We start from the raw sequence: 20,598 nt of genomic DNA, 5'->3' as shown, positions 1-20,598 counted from the left end.
CATGCAAGCCACGTGCAAGGTACTGTCTGCCTAGCTCTTCCTTTGACCCTCTTCCCCCAGCTGTCCAGCTGATAGACCCCTCCATCCCCACAACCACGACGCAGCTGTTGCCCTCCTCCCACCCATGCCCCTCCCCCAACCCTTCACCACCCCAGGCTCCTCCCACCTCAGAATATTTTATTGTTCCTGGCTAAGTTTTTCATATGGGATGGGGGGTAGAGGGGGCTGGTTAGATGGAGAGGATGCTCTCCATTCATCAGGTCCTACTGAATGGGCACTTTTTCCACCTCAGAAAACCTTATGTTTTCTATCAGGGAAATGGGCAGAGGCCACTCTCTGGAACTTAGTTGGAGGGATGTCATTCCGGAAAGAGCCCCTCAATCTCTGTAAATACCCAAAGCAGGCCCAGCCTGCTGTGCTCCTTTGTTGAGGCAGGGGGAATGGAATCTTACCCATAAGATGAGAAGAGCTTGAAAGAATACTGAGGGCGGGGCGGGCCCTCTGCCCTCCAAACACCTAATGCTAAAAGGGGAGAAAAAAAAGCACCAACAAAGAGTTTAAGATAGCAATTCCCAGCTTTTTCAAATATGAAGCATTTTTTAACCAATCCTTTTTAATTCTTAAATTCTTGACATTACAGAACTAAACTGAAATTTATTAACATTCCACTCTTACATTTCTTATCGACAAACAGAAATAAATCCATGAGCCAAAAAACCCAAAACAAAACTAAAAACAGGGAAAAGCTTATAAAACTAAATATGGATTCCAGCATTAACAGCTGAACAGAGAATGTGATTTTTAAATTCTTAGCGGATGATAAAGTGTAGAAACTGAACACTTACAAATTATTTAAAACCTGGAATCACTGACCAGAAATTACACAGTTGGATCATGGGAAAACAGCAGAAGGGGGTTATGAGTGATCCTACACTGTTCTAGCTGCAACCCATGCCCTTCTCAGAGGAAAGCCTGGCATTGATTAGATATTGGGCCAGACTAATACTGGCAGCAGAGCCAGTGATAGTAACCTGCCTACCAGAAGAGCCTTCCACTGGGTTGGCAATTTTGATCTGGGCCCCGGACATCTGGCGGATCTCATTGATGTTGGCGCCTTGGCGCCCGATTATGCAGCCAATTAAGTTATTTGGAATGGTGAGTTCATGGGTGGTTTGAGTAGATGCATCCAAACTTGCCCAATAGCCTTTCACCTCTGGAGAGCTGGAGTCAATTCCGGCGAATCCGGTCCCGCCGTGCATCATGGCAAAGTGAGACTGTTGTCTTGCCACCTGGTTCAGCTTGGCCAGATCGAGCGGAGAAATGGTGTGTTGTCCTTGAATCGAGTAGGCATCTAGAGGTGGTCCCTCCAGGTCATGGGTGGCGTGAGGGTAGCCCGCAGCGTCGCTGCACCGATCTTGGCCGCCAGCGCAGATAACCGGAGAGCTGGCCGGCATGGGCTGGTACGGAATGGTCATGACTCTCCCTTGCGGAGACTGGGAGAGCGTCTCCAGCATGACCAGGCAGATCTGCTTGACACACTCGGTGACAGACTGCGGCACGCCAGCGATAGTGATTGCCCGCTCGGTGGAGTTGGGCAGCATATCCCCCGCCACCTGGACCTGGGCCCCGGTACTCTCGCGGATCTCTTTGATCTTACAGCCGCCTTTCCCAATCAGGGAGCCGCACTGGGTGGCCGGCACCACCAGCCTCAGGGTGACCGGGGGCCTGCTAGCCGCCGTGCTGTTGGTCATGGAGCTGTTGATATCTTCCTCCAGCTTGTCGATGATCATTGCGAAGGCCTTAAAGATGGCATTGGTGGGGCCGGTCAGAGTGATGATTCTCTCCGGACAATTCCCCTCCGAGATGTTGATCCGCGCGCCACTCTCCTCGCGGATCCTCTTAACCGACTCCCCTTTCTTCCCAATGATGCTTCCTACTTCCTTTCCGTGCATAAGAAGCCGAATGGTGAGAGTCACATTTAGTCCACTTTCAGTCACACCGGCATCCATGGCGAGCGGCGGGCGGCGTTCGGGGGAGTTGGGCTCGTTACGTGGTCAAGTCTTTGGTGGCTGGCGGGGGGAGGGGAGGTGTAGGCCCAAAACTGCCGGCGCGAGGCGAGCGAGGGCCGCGGGAGCGAGCAGGAGCGGGCGGGAGGCCGCGGCGTCGTCGCAGGGGCGGGCGGCGGCGGCGGAGGGGGCGAGCGGGGCCGGGAGCGGCGGGCGGGCGGGTGGGCGAGGGCGCGGCGGTGGCGACTCCGGCGGCAGCCTCGGCGGTCTGGGCGGGGCGGGAAGCCCGCTTTCAACCCCGCGTACCCTCTGACCCCGGAAGTGCTTGCTGCGCAGGACCCCTTGAAAAAAAATGAGGACCCGTTTTTTTAGGTCACAAGATTGCGCCAACCTCCACGCGGTACTTAAAAAAAAATCCTTTCGATACCGGAGTAGTGAAAATAATGCATTTGATGGGCGGAAGGTGTGAGTCCGGCAGGGTTTCAAAGTGAACACGTGTTTTACTAACTCCAACAGCACTGGCAGGTGGCTGAAAATATTAATGTTGTTTTTGGGAGACACATATAATTTTCCTGATATACCAAAGGGATTTATGCGCAGAGTGATAAGGGCAGCCCTGGCGATCAGTGCAGGCGGCAGCTGGGACGCCGCGGATTTAAAACGTGCGCGTGAGGTAACCAGACCGCATGCGCGAGGGTGTGGGGAGGACGGGAGGGGCAGGCCCCGTCTTCCGGGGGGGAGGTGCGGCGAGGTGCGGCCTGTGGGGCGGGTGCGCGCGCGAGCGGGCACGTGGGGCCCTTTCGTCCCTGGCGTCCGGGCGCCCTGCGCCAGCCCCCATTCCTGCCTCGGCCCCACCGAGGTGGCCGGTGAGCAGAAAGATCGAAACCCGAGCCCCTACCGCGGCCGGCGCAGTTGCGCCTTTTGTGTTTGTGAAGTGCTCCTAAAAGCCATGAAAAGAATGGCGTCTATTTACATAATGCTTTGTTTGCATCTTGCTGGTTTTTTTCTGTTGAAACCCGCAGAAAGCCAACCTAGCTATTCGGTCCTTTCTACTGTGGCAGTCTCTTGCCTGCTATTTGAAACAATAGTGTGCGTCTCTGGAGGCCTTATTTAAATTTGAGCCGTGGGGACCAGAGTTGGAGGTTTCTGCGGCATTTCCCGCGCGGCCTCTCCGGTTCTCGCTTTTCGGCCCTCTTCCCTCACAGCGCAGCCGCAGCGCCCCACTCTCAGGCGGCCCCTGGTGACGCCCGCCATCTTGGGAGGCCTTTTTTGCCTAGTTCATCTCGCTAGAAAATGTCGCTGAGATGCTGGCACATGAGTTGTGATTTCTGCCCCTTCCCTTTCCTCCTTGAGCTAAGCCAGACTGGAGAATGTCAAGTGAGCAAAGCATACTTAGTCCCTCAGTGAAAGTGGGCTAACGTGGCGCTCCCCATCGCGTGCGCCCCCCCCCCCCCCCCCCCGTGGCCGCCATGTTTCCTGAACACAAAATGGCGACACGTGGCCTGGATTCGTCGCTCAGGAGAAATTGGGGTCGCCCGAAAGCTCTAGAAGGCGCCGCCTCCTGTTTACTGGGACTTCCCTACCACCCGAGTCCTTAAAATCCCTCCTGTAGGCCGGGCCGAAACGTGGCGGAAGAAGTTTAATCCCCCCTGCTTTAATTTGAAAGGAGAATGTGAATAATAGTAAAATGTAGGCATGGTGTCGATCATCTCGGCCTTTTTTTTTTTTTTTTTTTTTTTTTGATTTTTCATAATGTATGGGCAGTACCAAGGGGAAATTTGAGGTGTTCCCCCGCCCCTGTACCAAAACACTTAGAAACCACTGCTTTAAGGAATGAGATGGGAAAATACTGCTTTCCCAGATCTCCTAGTACAGGGTGTTGAGCTGGGAAGACCAAAATATAATTTTTAAAATAATACAAATATGTAGGCATACTCTATAGGCATTTTCACAGGCAGTTAGTTGGTCAGTGACCCACAGCTTATTATAATTTGTATTGTCTTTTATGGTCTAGAAGGGACAGATCTTATGGTAAGCATTTTATTGCATACTGTCTTAATTTTTACCACGCTCTACGAGGTAGTTATCCCCTTCTCTTTCTTTTTTTTTTTAAGCAGAGGAAGACACTTAAGCCCAGAGAAATGAAGTGGGCCATTCAAGGTCATACATTGTCGGGGATGGAATCCAGACCTTCTGATTTCCTTACTGGTGAGCACATTTTCCAGTTTTTCTATAAATCAAGGTTTTTGAATTAAATTTTTTTTTGGTAGCAAAAAAGCTACCAAAGGTGCTTAATCATTGAGCCACATTCCTAGCCCTCACCCTTTTTATTTTTTTATTTTAAAACAGCGTCTCATTAGGTTGCTTATAGCTTCGCTAAGTTGCTGAGGCTGGTTTTGAACCTGTGATCCTCCTGCCTCAGCCTCCCGATCTGCTTAGAATTTAAATTGTTTTTAATGTGTAAATGTGCTGACTTTGAAGGTTACCTTTAGGTAATCCTTTGTTGTGTAGTCAGCCCATTTGTATCTCCTTGGGGATTTCCATTTTCTCTTGATGTGAGTGACACACACATTTGAGCCCTGTCTGGGCTTAAATGCTGTTCTGTGAGGTAACTGGATAAGGAGAGAGAGATGGAAGTGATTCAGACCTTCTCCAAGGCCCAGGTGTCTTAGTCTGGCCTCCTCAGTGGCACATTTGAGTTACCTGGCTCTAGGGGAGTGAACAATTCTTTGAGAGACTTGATTGCTTCAGCTACTTGTGCTTGACTCCTTCTTCACTACCCCTTATCCCCAGCTCTGTAAAAATGAGTTATTTTACTCTGGCACCAAGCCTCCATTACTCTACAAATATCGACAAACCCTGACATTGTGTTAGATAAATCATAGTCTGTGGATGCCTCAGTGTAACACATGATTAGGGGGTCCAGGTAACAAAAACATGCCTAAACAAGGACTACATGGCTGTTACAGATGGAGAGGGATTTTTGCTTTTAACTTACATTAATGTGTGTATCAAATTTTCCAAAAGCTTTCATATAGTTTTATATAACTCTGCAAATAACTTTGATAGGTACATACTGTAATAATAATAGCACTGAGTACTTTTTATATGCTAGGCCCTGTTCTAAGCCTATTCTATGCTTTAACTCAATGGCTCTTAACATTATTAAAAGTAAAATACTAGAAGAAATCGATTTTACATTGTTAATTCAGATGTACATACATATATCACATATCAGTTCTTTTTTTTTTTTTTACATTGGGAATTTAACTGAAGATGCTTTACCATTGAGCAACATCACCTTTTATTTTATTTATTTTTTTAAATTTTGAGACAGGGTTTCACTAAATTACTAAGTTGCTGAGGTTGGCTTTGAACTTGGAATCCTGCCTCAGCCATCCTAGTTGCTGGGATGATAGGTGTGTGCCACTGTACCCATTTTATATAACAGATTTTTTTGCGAAACACTACTTATTACTACATGCAATGTATTCTGGTTCCAATTTCTGTTCATTTATTTATATTCAAACATAAAAGGGGTTGTTATAACTAAAATGATTCAAAACCCATTAGTAGGTTGTGACTGGAATACACATTTAATCCTCATATAAGCTCATGAAATGGGTGGTGATATTATTTTCATTTTACAGAGGTACTGAGAGGTGAAGGAGTTTGTCCAAGTTCAGATAAAGTAGTAAAGTATGGATATGAATGTAGGCAATCTGAGTCCACAGATGGTATACTTAACCATAAGGTAGATGTGGTCTCTGTAGAGTTCCTTGTAGGGAGACAGAGTAGATTAAAGAATTAAAAATACTAGTAGTGGCTTGGCATGGTGTACACACCTATAATCCTAGCCACTTGAGAGACTGAGGCAGGAGGATTGCAAATTTAAGGCCAGCCTCAGCAATTTAAGGCACTAAGCAATTTAGCAATATCCTGACTCAGAAAATAAAAGGGCTGGGGATGTGGCTCAAGTGGTTAAGCACCCCTGGATTCAATTCCTAATTAAAAAAAAAAAAAAGATACTAGTAATGGTTCAAATCCGGGTGCGCTCTCCAAATACAACAACAAAAAATATTAGAAAACAGGAGACAAAAGGACTAAATTGCATATGGTCATGGAGTATCCTGATTGAATGCATTATGGTCCTCCAAATTTACTTTTTTTATCTTCCCTAAAGAAATTTTTACCCATCAGGTAAAATTTTTTTTTCCCCCCAAGATGGCCTGTTTTAATTCTTTTCTGCCTGAAATATTTCCTTGATTTCTTCTTATCTGAGTACCTCTAGGTCTAATTATACTCCTCAGTGAAGTATTCCCTTTCTCATCTTCCTTAGCTCTTAACCTCCCCGAGAATCCTGTATCCCACCTTCAGTGGCCCACATTTTACTGTTGATGAAATCCTAGAGTGATGTGTCCTGTAGGCTCTCCAGGTGCCCTGGAGATGCTGTAATTTGTCAAAGTGGGCTCTGGATTTTGGAATCCAAGGCTCTATGTCCTAGCCCCATTCTGTGACTGACTAGCTGTGAGACTTCTACAATTTATGTATCTGGGTCTCAGTTTTTTCCACTGTAAAACAAAAGATTAAATGATCATTAAGCCATTTTTAAATTCTATTCTGGGAGTGATACTATTTAATGACCTTATTATCTCTGAGTGGTGGTGGGTAGGGTTGTGTAAATGTTTTACTGACTTTTGGAAAATTCTGTACTCCCTTACTCAGAATTGGATTAACTTTTGAATTCCACATTACCCATTTTATGGATGAAGCTACTGAGATATGGAACAATGGATTGAATAGTCACCACCCCAACCCTGGAATCTCACACACGACTCTTCTCACTCAAATGACCACAGGTTGGTTAAGGGGTTTAATATGACTGGGAAGGTGAGCCAGGTTTAGACTTTGGAAGTTGAACCACAGGATTTATCTTCCATTCAGAGGAACAATTTTTCTTCCTCTTACATTATGTTGGCATGTTATATACATAAAACTTTCAAAAATGATTTTATATTACTTGTATAAGTATCACAGACAGCTTTGCCAACAAGTTATTATTGTACCCATTTTACTGATGAGCCATCTTTGGATTAGAAGAGTGAAATAATTTGCTGACGGTTATACAGCTTATTGGGACCTGAATTAGATTTCTTTTTTTTTTATTAGCTGCCATGACATTACAATGATCTTGGCAATTCATACATTTGAATCAATTGGGGTATAAATTCTCATTTTTCTGATTGTACAGATTGCAGAATCACACTGGTCATAGAGTCACCTATATATATACTGCATGAGTTAGATTTCTTGACTACTACTTATAGATTGTCCTTTTCTTGACTTCTGATGTCTGTGGCATAGACTTTATTTTATTTTATTTTTTATTTTGGTATTGGGGATTAAACCCAGGGTGCTTAACCAGTGAGCCACATTTCCTTTTTATTTTTATTTTGAATCTGGGTCTTGCTAAGTTGTTTAGGGCCTCATTCAATTGCTGCAGCTGGCCTCAAACTTGAAATCCTCCTGCCTCAGTCTCCTGAGTTGTAGGAATTATTGGTGTGTGCCACTATGCCCAGCTGTGTCACAGTTTTGAAACTTGGGTAACTTTAAATTCAAAAAGCCTCCCAAATCAGTCTGTGTTTTTCTGTCCTAGAATATCTATTCCAATTACCTTAGGCTCCTGACTCTTGTTTTAAGATAATTTCTTCTCTTCTTGATCTCTAGTGCTTACATTTATGAGTTTGTGAAGGAGTGAGAGTGATTACCAATGAGACTCCTAAATTCCCTGGTGGTAGGGACCATATTTCTTTTCTTTAACCTACTTGTCCCAGCAAAGTATACTATAGCTATTTAAAATTGCTCTATAAACAGGTAGCATTGTTTTTTAAAAACATGGTTTAATTTTTTTCTCCTCCTTCAGAGCTCTCTTTTATTTAAAATAATATTAAATTGAGAGGGCTTTTTCTCTATTATATTATAGGCTACTATAGCCTAGAAACTTATCTTACCCACTTTGCAGATAGTAACAATTTGGTGTCATGTGCTGGTTTCCTTGTTCTGCTGTTAGGAGGTCACTCTTTGGTTGCCTGAGAAACATAAGAAGTTTATTGGTGTAGTTTGCAGAAGTAACCCAAAGATACAGCAACATCCTTGGCCTGAGTTCTCCCTATTAGACAAAGCAATGCCCTTGGATACTCTATGGTATCTCTGCCTGAAATAGAGTATGTGGAAGAGATGGCAGAGGAAAGTTTAAAAAGGGAAAAAATGAAAACTGAATGCAAATACAAAGTATAGAAAGTGAGGATGGGTAAAAAGTGAAGAGTGAAATGCAGTATTGGTGGGAAAGAGGTGAACAAAACAATATAGAGGTTCATCACCCCTGCTTCCCTCCTGTGTGCCAGCACACAGCTGGTGGTTTGAGAAGCATAGACTGCTGTCTTCAAAGAAGAGCAGTGGAAATGATGACTCCTCTTGAGTTGATTTCAGGTAGCACACACTTCCATTTTTTTTTTTTTAAAACCTCTATGTTCGTTACCATGTAGAGTAAATTTCTTTGCTTCTGCTATCAGCTGGGGATGGGATTGGGTGCCAGTAACTTTAATATTAGCCCGAGTTCAGTTGATTTATCAGGGAAAATATGTTAAAAAATTACTGAAGGTTTTCTTGGTCAAGTTTGTCTACATTCATTCAACAAATCATTATTGATTGTTCAATATGTCTTAGACACTAAGGATATACAAATGCATGAGATCCTGACCTTGGCCTCAAGATGTTTATTATCTAGATGGAGAGACAGGTAACACAGACAGTGTGTTAAGTATTAATATATGGGTTAGCAGAGAATGCAGTGGGAGAAGAGAGGAGGGTCCTTAATTTAGCTTTGGAAGCAATTGGAGAAGACGGTCTAGATAAAAGTTGACATCCAGAGTCCCAAATGTGAGGGGGAGGGTAGGAAAGGGTATTACAGGCAGAGGGAACAAAAGTTCAAAATCAGAGAGAGCATAGTCCATTTAGAAGTTGTAGCCATTTATGATGGATGTTTGCATTATCCAATTTTTAGTGATTATTGTTCTCCTGCTTCAGTAGTGTGGATTGTTCTAACTTTACGGTGCTTGCTATAGCAGAGAAAGTTGCAGACTTTATTTTGGAGTATTACTTCTGTTTTAAAATGAAGACACCAGAAATTGCACTTTTATGTAGGAATGCTAAGGAGAAATGTAAATGAAGCCCAGCCTTTGAATTAGCAAATGACTGGTGATCAAGTGTCCAGTAAAAGAAAGAAGGTACAGTGGCACATCTGTAATCCCAGTGGCTGAGAGGAGACTGAGAGGAGGATTTCGAGTTCAAAGCCAGCCTCAGCAGATTAGTGAGGCATTTAGCAATTCATTGAGACCCTGTCTCTAAATAAAAATATAGGGCTGGGGTTGTGGCTCAGCGGTAGAGCGCTCACCTGGCACATACGAGACCCTGGGTTCGATCCTCAGCACCACATAAAAAAATAAGTGAAATAAAGGTGTTGTGTCCAATTACAACTAAAAAATAAAATAAAAAATAAAAAAAGGGCTGGGACATCAGCTCACCTGGGTTCAATCCCTGATACCAAAAAAAAAAAAAAAAAAAAAAAAAAGAAGAAAGAAAGAAGGTACAGCAGAGTGTGATAGTGCAAGCCAGTAGTCCTAGCCAATTGTGTGGTTAAGGCAGGAAGATTGCTTGAGCCCAGAAGTTCAAGGCCAATTTGGGCAGCTTAGCATTACCCCATCTCAAAAAAAGAAAAAGAAAGATGCAATGTACAGTGTAAAATCTTTGTCATCCAATTTTCGGGTCTGATTGTGCTCTGTTTTGTTTTTAAGGCTTTAAGGCTTTGTGTGGGTGTGTAAATTTATGGTCTTATTCAGTTGGTTAGGATATTTGAGTTAGGGAGGAGGGAAAGGGGGTCTAGAATAATTGTGCCTTTTTATGGCAGAACAAAAGAAACACCTTTCATGCTGGGAGGTGGCACACACCTCTAATCCCAGCGGCTCTGGAGGCCGAGACAGGAGAATCACAAGTTCAAAGCCAGCCTCAGCAACTTAGTGAGGCGCTTAGCAACTCAGCAAGACTCTGTCTCTAAATAAAAAATGGCTGGGTATGTGTCTCAGTGGTTAAGCATCCCTGGGTTCAATCCCTGATGCAAAAAAAAAAAAAAAAAAAAAATATGTTTAAAAAGCTCTGATCCCACCAACTAAGCACAACGAGGCATAGTCAGGAACTTTGTTTTAGAAAGACAGTTACTTCAGCTAGACAAAATGTTTGTTCAACATCATTCACTTTGTAAAGTCTGTTTTGTTCAGATTAAGAGCATTGATTTTTGTTTTTGTTTTTTTTCCCACATGGTCCTAGCTCCATTAAACAGAAACCTTATGTGTATTCCTTGAACAATGCTGGGATTTTTACTGGATTAAACAATAACAACAAAAAGGTATATGTGAAATAGGGAAGAATAAATTTAGAAATCAGCTTGTAGATTCAGTGGTCATTTCTCAGTCATCTTTAAAGGGAGAGTGAGAGAGGGAGAGAGAGAATTTTAATATTTATTTTTTAGTATTCGGCGGACACAACAATCTCTGTTTGTATGTGGTGCTGAGGATCGAACCCGGGCCGCACGCATGGCAGGTGAGCGCGCTACCGCTTGAGCCACATCCCCAGCCCTCAGTCATCTTTCTTACCTTTCTTATCAGAAGCAGTTGCTGCTCCTTCCTTGCACTATGGCTTCACTTAATTTCTATGGCATTCTCTTAGCTCTCTATCTACCTCCTTGGCCCCTCTTTCTTAACATTTTTTTTCTTCCTAATGCCTTCTCATCTCTTCAGCCTCCAGTGACAAGAGTACTCAAAGTAGTCTGTGTATCCCTATTCTGCCTACAGTTATTTCTTAGTGCTTTATTTTTTTTCAAAACTTTAAATAGCCATATATCCAGGTGTGGTGGCATACACCTATAATCCCAGTGGTTCAGAAGGCTGAGGCAGGAGGATTATGAGTTCAGAGCAACTCAGTGAGACCTTGTCTGTAAATAAAATACAAAAAAGAGCTGGGAATATGGCTCAGTAGTTAAGCACCTCTGGGCTCAATTCCTGGAAGCAAAAAAAAAAAAAGGTCTGGGGATGGTTCAATCCCCAGTATCTGGGAGAAAAATTTATACACAAAACATTTTTATATTTAATATATAAAATATTTATGTGTATTGGACATGTAATACACACTTTATATATTATATAATATATATATTTGTTAACCTGATCATTCTTTTTTATTTTTTGATTTTTTTGTGGAGCTGGGGATGTATCACTGAGCTACTCACTCAGCCCAGGACATTGTTTTGATCATTGCTGTGTTCTCATATTCTAGAATAGTGCCTAGGATATTGGAGTTGACTGATTAAATTTATTTAATTTTCAAACAAAAATATATTGGGTATATAAAGGACCACATAACAAGGGAAATATCTGTGAATAAGGTATTATTCCCGCCCCTAAGTTGCTTATAACCAAAAAAAAAAAAAAAAAAGAGCTGTTTCTTTAGCATGATAAAGTGCTACATCATTCTGGAATTGGGGAGATTAAGGCTAGTATAAAGGGGTGTGCTTGTCATCAGAGATGAAGTCCTGCTTTGTCAGGCCTATCAATCATTTGTGCTCTTTCTGGGAGGGCAGAATTGATGATAGCTTAGTTCATTACTGGCTTTTTAGGTTACAATTCCTGATTGGTCTTGCCTTGTTAGAGCAGTTATGACCTTTTGAAGAGCTTCTTAAAAATTCCATTATCAGTCTTAATTCTTTTTGGGTGCCTTCTAGGTATCTTCTAATATAGCCCCTGCCTCCCAGGATGAGTGAAAAGAGTTCACCAACTTTACCTTCCACATATCTGAAAGTTCTTTCTTGTAATCCTGCCCATCTACTTACTAACTATCTGGCCTTAAACCTCTCTGAACCTGTTTCTGTACCTGTCAAATGGAGATAATGACAAATGACACCAGTCTTTGTTATGAAAATTAAATGATGAATATATAATTTTAAAAATAGAATGGAAAATGGAAGAGGGATTATTATTTCCTTTTTCAGTAAATACTATATATCTCTGCCCTATTTTAATTTAATTTAATTTAATGTATATTTTATATGTGTATGTATATGTATCTACATATCTATATATCCTCTTCAATCCCCTGGACTGGGAATTGAACCTGGGGGTGCTCCACCACTGAACTACATTCTTAGACTTCTTTATTTTGAGACAGGGTTTCACTAAGTTGCCTAGGCTGGCCTTGAACTTGTGATCCTCCTGCCTCAGCCTCTCAGGTTGGTGAGATTACAGATGTGCACCACTGTATGCAGCAGAGCTTTTGCTCTTAACTGTTATGCTATCTGTCTTTAGTAGGTTGAGAGGAAGAGATTGAACAAGAACTGCATCTTGTTGAACTTGAACTGAGTGTAAAGGGTTCTGACATTCTTTTTTTTTTTTTTTTTAAAGAGAGAATGAGAGAGAGAGAGAGAGAGAGAATTTTAATATTTATTCTTTAGTTATCGGTGGACACAACATCTTTGTTTGTATGTGGTGCTGAGGATCGAACCTGGGCCGCACGCATGCCAGGCGAGTGCGCTACTGCTTGAGCCACATCCCCAGCCTGGGTTCTGACATTCTTAACTTTTATTTCTTACCATAAGCATCTTATCATCATAGCATGTGCCTTAATCCTCTGAACTGGTTCTTCCCTCAATCCAAAGAAATATATGAGCAATAGGTTAGTTGTAGTCTCCTCTTGTAGGATTGGGTATTTCCTGGGCCAGGAAATGAAGCTAAATAAATATGTGTGTCTCAGTGTTCTTTGGAACAGAAGTGGGAGTTTCTCTGATCTTTTGTGGTTATGCTTGTTTCTCCTCTTCTTCTTTTTTAAAATTTTTTTAGATGTTGGTAGACCTTTATTTTATTCATTTATTTTTATGTGGTACTGAGAATCGAACCCAGGGCCCCTCACACATACTAAGTAAGTGCTATACCATTGAGCCATAATTCCAGCCCCTGTTTCTCTTCTTTTTTTTTTTTTTAAGAGAGAGAATTTTAATATTTATTTTTTTTAGTTTTTGACGGACACAACATTGTTGTTTGTATGTGGTGCTGAGGATTGAACCCGGGCCGCACGCATGCCAGGGGAGCACGCTACTGCTTGGGCCACATCCTCAGTCCCTGTTTCTCTTCTTAATACAACTGGTAACAAAGAGAAGCAGAGCAGTGTACTGAGAATTTTCATGGATTATCCCAATTCTTAAACATAACCTTATAAATAGTCATTCTTTCCAGGTATGGTGTCACGTGCCTATAATCCCAGCAACTTTGGAAGCTGAGGCAGGAGTATCGCAAATTCAAGACCAGCCTGAATAATTTAGGGAGACCCTAAGCAATTTAGTGAGGCCCTGTCTCAAAATAAGAAATAAAAGGGCTGAGGATATAGTTCAGTGATAGAGTTCCCCTGGACTTAATCCCTCGTACCAAATAAATACATCGTCATTTTTACTCCTGTATTTTATAGCGTCAAAGAGAGATTAGGGAATTTGCTTAAAGCTACACGGTTAAATAGAAGAGTTGGGATTTGAATAAGGTGGCCTGGCTTCACAGTCCATGCTTTTAAGCTTTGTGTTCTACTCTTTCTAGGCGTCTTTGACCTGTGTGAAGTAGGTGGTACAAATTGAATATCCCTTATCTGAAATGCTTAGCATTAGAAGTGTTTCAGGCTTTGGAGTTTTTTGGATTTTGAAATATTTGCACAGATTTTTACTAGTTGAGTATCTCTAATCTAAAAATCCAACATCTATATCTTGAAACTCAAAAGGTTGCTCAACCTATGTAGGCCATGTGGTTTGAGAGGTAGAAGGGCCAGTTTTGTTTTTCCCAAAATGGCAAGATTTTGGCTAGTGACTAGGAATAAAGAGGCCTTTGATCTTTCTTGGTTCTGTTACCAACTTGTTATGTCTAGGAGTTCACTTTTCTTAGCCTTGTTGTCGTCATTCATTAAACAAAGGAATTGCTCTATATGGTCTATAAGGTCCCTTTAAACTCTCAAGTTCTGGGATTGATAATAACAAGTAAGAAGAATGACATTTTTTAGCTTGGTGTAGTGGTATTTGTGCAGTCTTAGGAACTCTGCTTTATGCAAGGAGGATGCCAGATTTCAGTGAAGGGTTGTGCCTCCTTCCTGAAGAAGGCAGGTCTGGGCTCTTTTTTGTTATTGGTTGCCAAAGGAACTTAGCTGGTCAGCAATAGCCAGAATTGCTTTGGTTGAGGCTTGGGTACAGATAACTAAAACAAGCAGGTTTCAGTCCTTACCTCCCCTATTCCCCTGCCCTCCATCATTCCTTTCCCTTTCCTTTTCACACTGCTAGTTCTGAACACTTTCATGTGTAGGGCACTGTTTTAAGTACTTAACAAAGTATTATATCATTTAATTTTTATAGTAAACTTGTAAGAATAGGGCCTTTTCTAAATTTACAGATAATGAAATGGAAGGAAATAGAGTTAAATAATTTGTCCACATTTACTCAAGTAGAAAATAGAGTCAAATCTATGCTTTTAGCCACCGGGTTATACTGTCTGAGTAGGTCTAAAAGGAAAAAAAAAAGTAGAAGGAGAACTTTAGTTTTTTGTTAGTGAGTTTTGTTTGTTTTTATTTCGTTTTATTTCGTTTTCATTATTTAGAAATGATGGACTCTCAGAGCTGGAAAGGGCCATTAAAGTAATTTAATACAATCTTGTCTCCAGTCTGCCAACCAATTACAGGAATGCTTTCTATTGTCTCCCTGACAGATAATCATCCAAATTCCCTTTGAATATCTCCATTGATGGGGGAGTGCATCACTTCTTGAAGATATTATATTGTTGAATAGCTCTCTTTGGTGGATAACTGTTTCTTTTTTTGAATTGAAATCTAATTCAGTCTTCTCATTAATTTTAGGCCAATCCTATGAACCATATAGGATAAATATAATTCATCTTCCATATACCAGTCTTGTGAACTTTTGGCATAAAAGTTATATTTATATAAAGTTATATTTATATAAGGTATATTTGAAATTTTCTTATGGCATCTAAACTTGCTTTGAATTCTGATTGATATGCACAAGAGCAATCTCTGCCTCTCACTATTTTGTAAATTCAACCTAACAAATCTTTATTTCTTGTGATAACTTAGGCACAAAGTGGGCCTTTCCCACATCCTTGGAGAGTGAATAGATGGTGAGCTAAGTCTGTACAATTGCATATGATTTTGGAGGATTTGTAGTCTTCTATTCTTATAATTTCTAGAAGTTCAGGCTGCTGCCTTGCACACTGTTAGAAGTCACAAAATGGCTGTAAGTTTATCCCAGCTCGATGAACTGCATTTACTACATCAGACCACTAGGTGATGAACAACCCAAATCCAGACTGCCAGGAACTGTTGTGTACAAGGATGGTTTCTGTTTGGAATTGGAAAGGCCATCAGAAGTCATCTGGTCCAACCTTATTAAAAGGATTTAGGAGTAAAGAGAGGAAATGTGTTTTTTGTATACTTTGTTTTTCCTGGGTTTGTTCTAATTTTAGATACTGATTTTGCTAGGTTGTTTCTTTGATTTTTATACAAGAGGGGCAAGGACAATCTTTAAATATATATTTCTTTAATTTTTAATTTTTCTTTTTCCATATTTTTTATTGGTGCATTATAGTTATACATAATGGTGGGATTTATTGTTACATATTTGAACATGCACACAAAATAATAATATAATTTGGCCAATGTCATTCCCCAGTATTTTCCTTTTCTCTTTCCTCTTCCGGTCTCTTTCCTCTACTCCACTGTCTCTCTTCCATGAACAGTCTTTATATGTCCAATTTTTTAAACATTTAAATTAAATTTATTTCTGACACACAAAAACAAAATTGTACATATTCATGGTATACCATGTGATATTTAAATCAAGTTAAACATATCTATTCCCTCATATATTTCTTTCTCTTTTTTTCTTTTTTCTTTTTTTGGTACTGGAGATTGAACCTTGGGGTTCAAGGTTGGGGTATTTTACCAATGAGCTAGATCCCTGGCCCTTTTTATATTTTATTTTGAAACAGGGTCTCCCTAAGTGACTAAGGGCCTCACTGAGTTGCTGAGGCTGGCCTTGAAATTGCAGTCCTCCTGTGTTAGCCTCCCAAGTCACTGGGATTACAGGTGTGTGCCACCATCCCCAGCTCAAACATTTATTTCTTTATGGTAAAAATATTCAAAATTATTTCTTCTTTCTGTTTGAAGTATATAGGACATTATTGGTATCAATACTCATCCTTCTGTGCAAGAGCACAGCAGAAGTACTACTTTTTTTTGGTACTGGCAATTAAACCCAGGGGTGCTTTACCTCTGATATGCATCCCCATTTTTTTTTTTTTTTTTTTTTGAGATAGGGTCTTGCTAAATTGCCAAGGCTGGCCTCTATTTTGCAATTTTCTTGCCTCAGTCTCCTCTGTTGCTGGGATTATAGCCGTGCGCCACCACACCCAGCAGCACAGTAGAGCTTCTTACTCCTGTCTAACCATAACTTAGTAGCCATTGATCAACCTCTTCCACCCTTCATTCCTTCTTTCTTTCTCTATCCTGTGGTAACTATTATTCTATTCTCAACTTACATGAGATCAGCTATTTTTATTTTCCACATATGGGTGAGATCATGCAGTACTTGTCTTTCTGTTCCTGGCTTATTTTACTTAACATAATGATCATCAGTTTCATACATGATGCTACAAATGACAGGATTTTTTTTAAAAAAGAGCCCATTCTTGCCAGGCACAGTGGGTCATGCCTGTTATCCAGTACCTCGGAAGCTGAGGCAGAAGGAACACAAGTTCAAAGCAAGCCTTAGCAACTTAGTGAGGCCTTAAGCAACTTAGTGAGACCCTGTCTCAAAATGAAAAAGGCTGGATGGGGCTGGGGTTGTAGCTTAGTGGTAGAACACTTGACTTGCGCATGTGAAGCACTGGGTTCAATTCTCAGCACAACATAAAAGTAAGTAAATAAAATAAAGGTATTATGTCCATCTACAACTTAAAAAAAAAAAAAGGCCTGGAGATGTGGCTCAGTGGTTAAGTGTCCTGGGTACAACCCCTGGTACCAAAAAAAGAAAAAAGATTTCATTCTTTTTTATTCCCGAATAGTATTCCCTTATGCATATGTTCTGCATTTTCTTTATCCATTCATCAGTTGAGGGACACTGAGGTTGTCTCCATGTCTTAGCTATTGTGAATACAATAGTACTGCAATAGACATGGCAGTGCAATGTCTTCTTTGTTCAATTTTTTTGTAAACTTCATACATGAATGATGTCTTGATTGGGTTTAGGATTCTCCCTGACACCATCCTCCCCACTGGGGATTGAACTCAGGTGTGCTTTACCACTGAGCACCATCCCCACCCCTTCATTTATTTATCTTTTGAGACAGGGTCTTGCTAAATTATCTGGGCTGGCTTTGAATGGTGATCTTCTTACCTCAGCCTCCTTAGTAGCTGGGATTATAGGAGTATGCCACTCAGCCTAGCTGGGTTCAGGATTCTTGAAATACTAGTCCTAGTCTCTATAAAGACTGTAAGCAGCTTTTCACTATCTTGATTTTCTAGTGATACAGATGAGAAGTTCAGTGAATAGGATTCTTTTTCTTTTGTGAATAATAACCCGTTGTCTCCAGAAGTTTCTGAATTTTTTTGTTCTTGCTTAGAGTTTCACCATAATATGCTAAGGTATCTTTTTTTGGAGGGTACCAGGGATTGAACTCAGGGGCACTCGACCACTGAGCCACAACCCCAGCCCTATTTTGTATTTTATTTAGAGAGAGGGTCTCACTGAGTTGCTAAGTGCCTCGCTGTTGCTGAGGCTGGTCCTCCTGTCTCAGCCTCCCAAGCCGCTGGGATTACAGGCATGTGCCACCACACCCAGTCAGTATCTTTATAAAGTAACCCTGCTGGGCACTTGATGAGCTTAAATCTTTCTTAAAGGATGTTGTATTGCTTTCCTTCTTTCTGTTTCTAGTTTCCTTACTTTATAGAAGAAGAAACTGAAACCAAACCCAGAAAGATGAAATGTCTTGTCTATAATCATATAGTTATGATTGAACCTCAAGATAACTTGACTCTTTGAACTAAAATTTTATTGTATTAATATTGCTTCAGTGAGTGGGCCATTTTGAATAATTTGGAAAGTTTTTAGTGAAACAGGAATTTTGGAAAGGGTTCATGAGGAGGTGAACAAGGAAGAAAAGATAATAAAATTCATTACAATTAAAATATAGCCATGGCCAGGTGTGGTGGCACACGCCTGTAATTCCAGTGGCTCCAAAGCTTGAGATAGGAGGAGCGAGAATTCAAAGCCAGCCTCAGCAACAGTGAGGTGGTAAGCAACTCAGTGAGACCCTGTCTCTAAATAAAATATAAATTAGGGCTGGGAATGTGGCTCAATGGTTGAGTGCTCCTGAATTTATTATTGGTAACCCCCCCCACACTTCAAAAAAAAATGTGGCTAGGACTGAGGATGTAGTTCAGTGGTAGAGCACCTGCTTGGCATGCATGAGGCCTTGGGTGTGATCCCCAGTATTGAAGAAGAAAAAAAAAAAAAAAGAAAATCTGCCATTTTTGAAAGACTAAAAAGTTTATAAGTCCCTTACTATCACAATTAATGAGCTACCCCAAAGCTCTAAAACTGAATAAAACGAGAAAGTTGCTTAAACACTCAGGGAATTAGATATTTAGTAGTCAGTCAGTGGATAAGAGTGGTCATGCCCTGTTGTAAATATTGGAAAACATATAAATGGCATCTGAAGGCTGGCTTGGAGACAGACATCATAAACCATGTCTTATCACTGGTCTGGTTTCTGTTTTGAGTTCCATCCTGAGACCCTTTTCTGATGGGAACCACCTGTTCCTGGCTCTATTGATCTTTGGATTTCCCCAGCTCTACAGTACCTTTCAGTTTTGAAATGAAACCTACCTCAGAGGGTGAGGTCAAGTACCAAGAGGACTTTGACAGCTCACACCAGGTTGTTTTATTTTCCAGGGCTGTCTGGTATGTGTCTGCGTGAGCTGTGAGGCTCAGCAAACTGTGATAGAGAGTAATTGATGATGAATCAGCTATTGTGTAAGGCCTGGGCAGTGTCATTTCTTTGGGTGACCAGGAAAACATGAGGAAGTACGTTGTGTTTTATCCACAGAAAGTTGAAAGTTAAGAGCACAGTCCACTAGAGAGCTGCCTATGATCTCTTTGCCTTTGGTTCACTTAAGAAGGAGAAGCTTTATCTCAGCTGCTTCTTTCTTCATTTGTAGAATCTACTCACCTTCTTTTTATTCAAGCCTCTAACCTCCTCTTGCTGCTCCATCTACAGTAAGCCTTTATAGTGTGCTTCCTAGAATTGCTGCTTTGTGAAGTGACTCCTTTAGATACCCTTCCTTCCAACTTAGCTCTTCACAAAATACAGCTTGTCTTACTCCCTTTGCTGTAAACCTGGTTTCCACCAGATTACAGCACTTCACTTGGAATCTTTACAAATAGAACTAGCTCACCCTTTAATTCACCCTTAAATGACTTTGCCTGATTGTCCTCATCCCCATTTCCCAGCACTTGGGAGCTGCTTTTAGACCTTCAAATATCTTTTCCCAGTTGAGATTTCTACCGGATCCTTGTGATCCTTGTTCTTTTTTTTTTTTTGTACCAAGGATTGAAGCCAAGGGTACTTAAACACTGAGCCACATCCCCATCCTTTTATATATTTTATTTAGAGACAGGCAGGGTCTCTCTGAGTTGCTTAAGGCCTTGCTAAGTTGCTGAGGCTGGCTTTGACCTCCCTTTCTAGGCCTATGGCCCTACTTGGGGGTTCGGTGGCTAGGACTGACTTGGGGCCAAGGATTCAGAATAGAGTGTGGAATTAGGGGGATTGGTGTTAGCATTTTCAGATTTGGGCAGATAGGAAGCCGGAAGATGTGAACATGAAGACTAGTGGAGTGTGGGAGGGACAAACAGAAGATATCTTTTATAGGCTTCCTCTTTTGCCCATTCTGTTTTGGAAAAAAAAAAAAAATTTAGAGAAAAAAGGGTGATTATTAAAAAACAAAAAATCCCCAAAAGGGTAATTGCTGTTTGGGGTTGGGAGTGTGGCTTGGTGGTAAAAGGAGTGCTTGCCTAGCGCTCAAGTCTCATTGCATATCTGCAATCCCAGTTGCTCAGGAAGCTGAAGCAGGAGGATCACATATTTGAGGCTAGCCTCTCCAATTTAGCAAAGCCCTAAGCAAGTTAGTGAGACCCTGTCTCAAAAAACAGGAAAAAAGTGGGGGCTGGGGCTGGGGATATAGCTCAGTGGGAAAACACCTCTGGGTTCAAAGAAACAAACAAAAAGGCCCTGGATTTGATTCCCAGCACTACAAAAAACAAACAAACAAACAAACAAAAACCCACCAGAAACATACATACACACACATACACACATACATGGCAAGTGATCTTTTTAAAAAGTCAAAATATCGTAAACATATATATGTTTTTTGTTTGTTTGTTTGT

The 20,598-nt window shown here is 41.2% G+C and overlaps 1 protein-coding gene and 1 long non-coding RNA gene across 9 annotated transcripts in view; one reads left to right on the top strand and one right to left on the bottom strand.

Moving 5' to 3' along the window:
* Positions 1-556: 556 nt before the first annotated feature.
* On the bottom strand, positions 557-2,264 carry Pcbp1 (poly(rC) binding protein 1). Its single transcript, XM_076832553.1, has one exon. It carries the CDS (start codon positions 2,007-2,009, stop codon positions 939-941), a length of 1,071 nt encoding a protein of 356 aa, XP_076688668.1. The 5' UTR covers positions 2,010-2,264; the 3' UTR covers positions 557-938.
* A 497-nt stretch (positions 2,265-2,761) lies between these two features.
* LOC143380539 (uncharacterized) overlaps positions 2,762-20,598 on the top strand; it is a 53,226-nt gene continuing 35,389 nt past the window's right edge. For 2 of the 8 annotated variants that reach the window (XR_013088641.1, XR_013088642.1), the window contains exons 1-4: positions 2,762-2,872; positions 4,124-4,214; positions 6,732-6,865; positions 10,591-10,661. This is a non-coding gene — a long non-coding RNA (uncharacterized LOC143380539). The other 6 variants (XR_013088647.1, XR_013088644.1, XR_013088643.1 and 3 more) reach the window with 6 other exon arrangements.

Source organism: Callospermophilus lateralis, chromosome 14 (genome assembly GCF_048772815.1).
Source record: "Callospermophilus lateralis isolate mCalLat2 chromosome 14, mCalLat2.hap1, whole genome shotgun sequence".
Taxonomy (NCBI): Eukaryota; Metazoa; Chordata; class Mammalia; order Rodentia; family Sciuridae; genus Callospermophilus; species Callospermophilus lateralis.
This window is presented reverse-complemented; position numbering and strand designations above follow the sequence as displayed.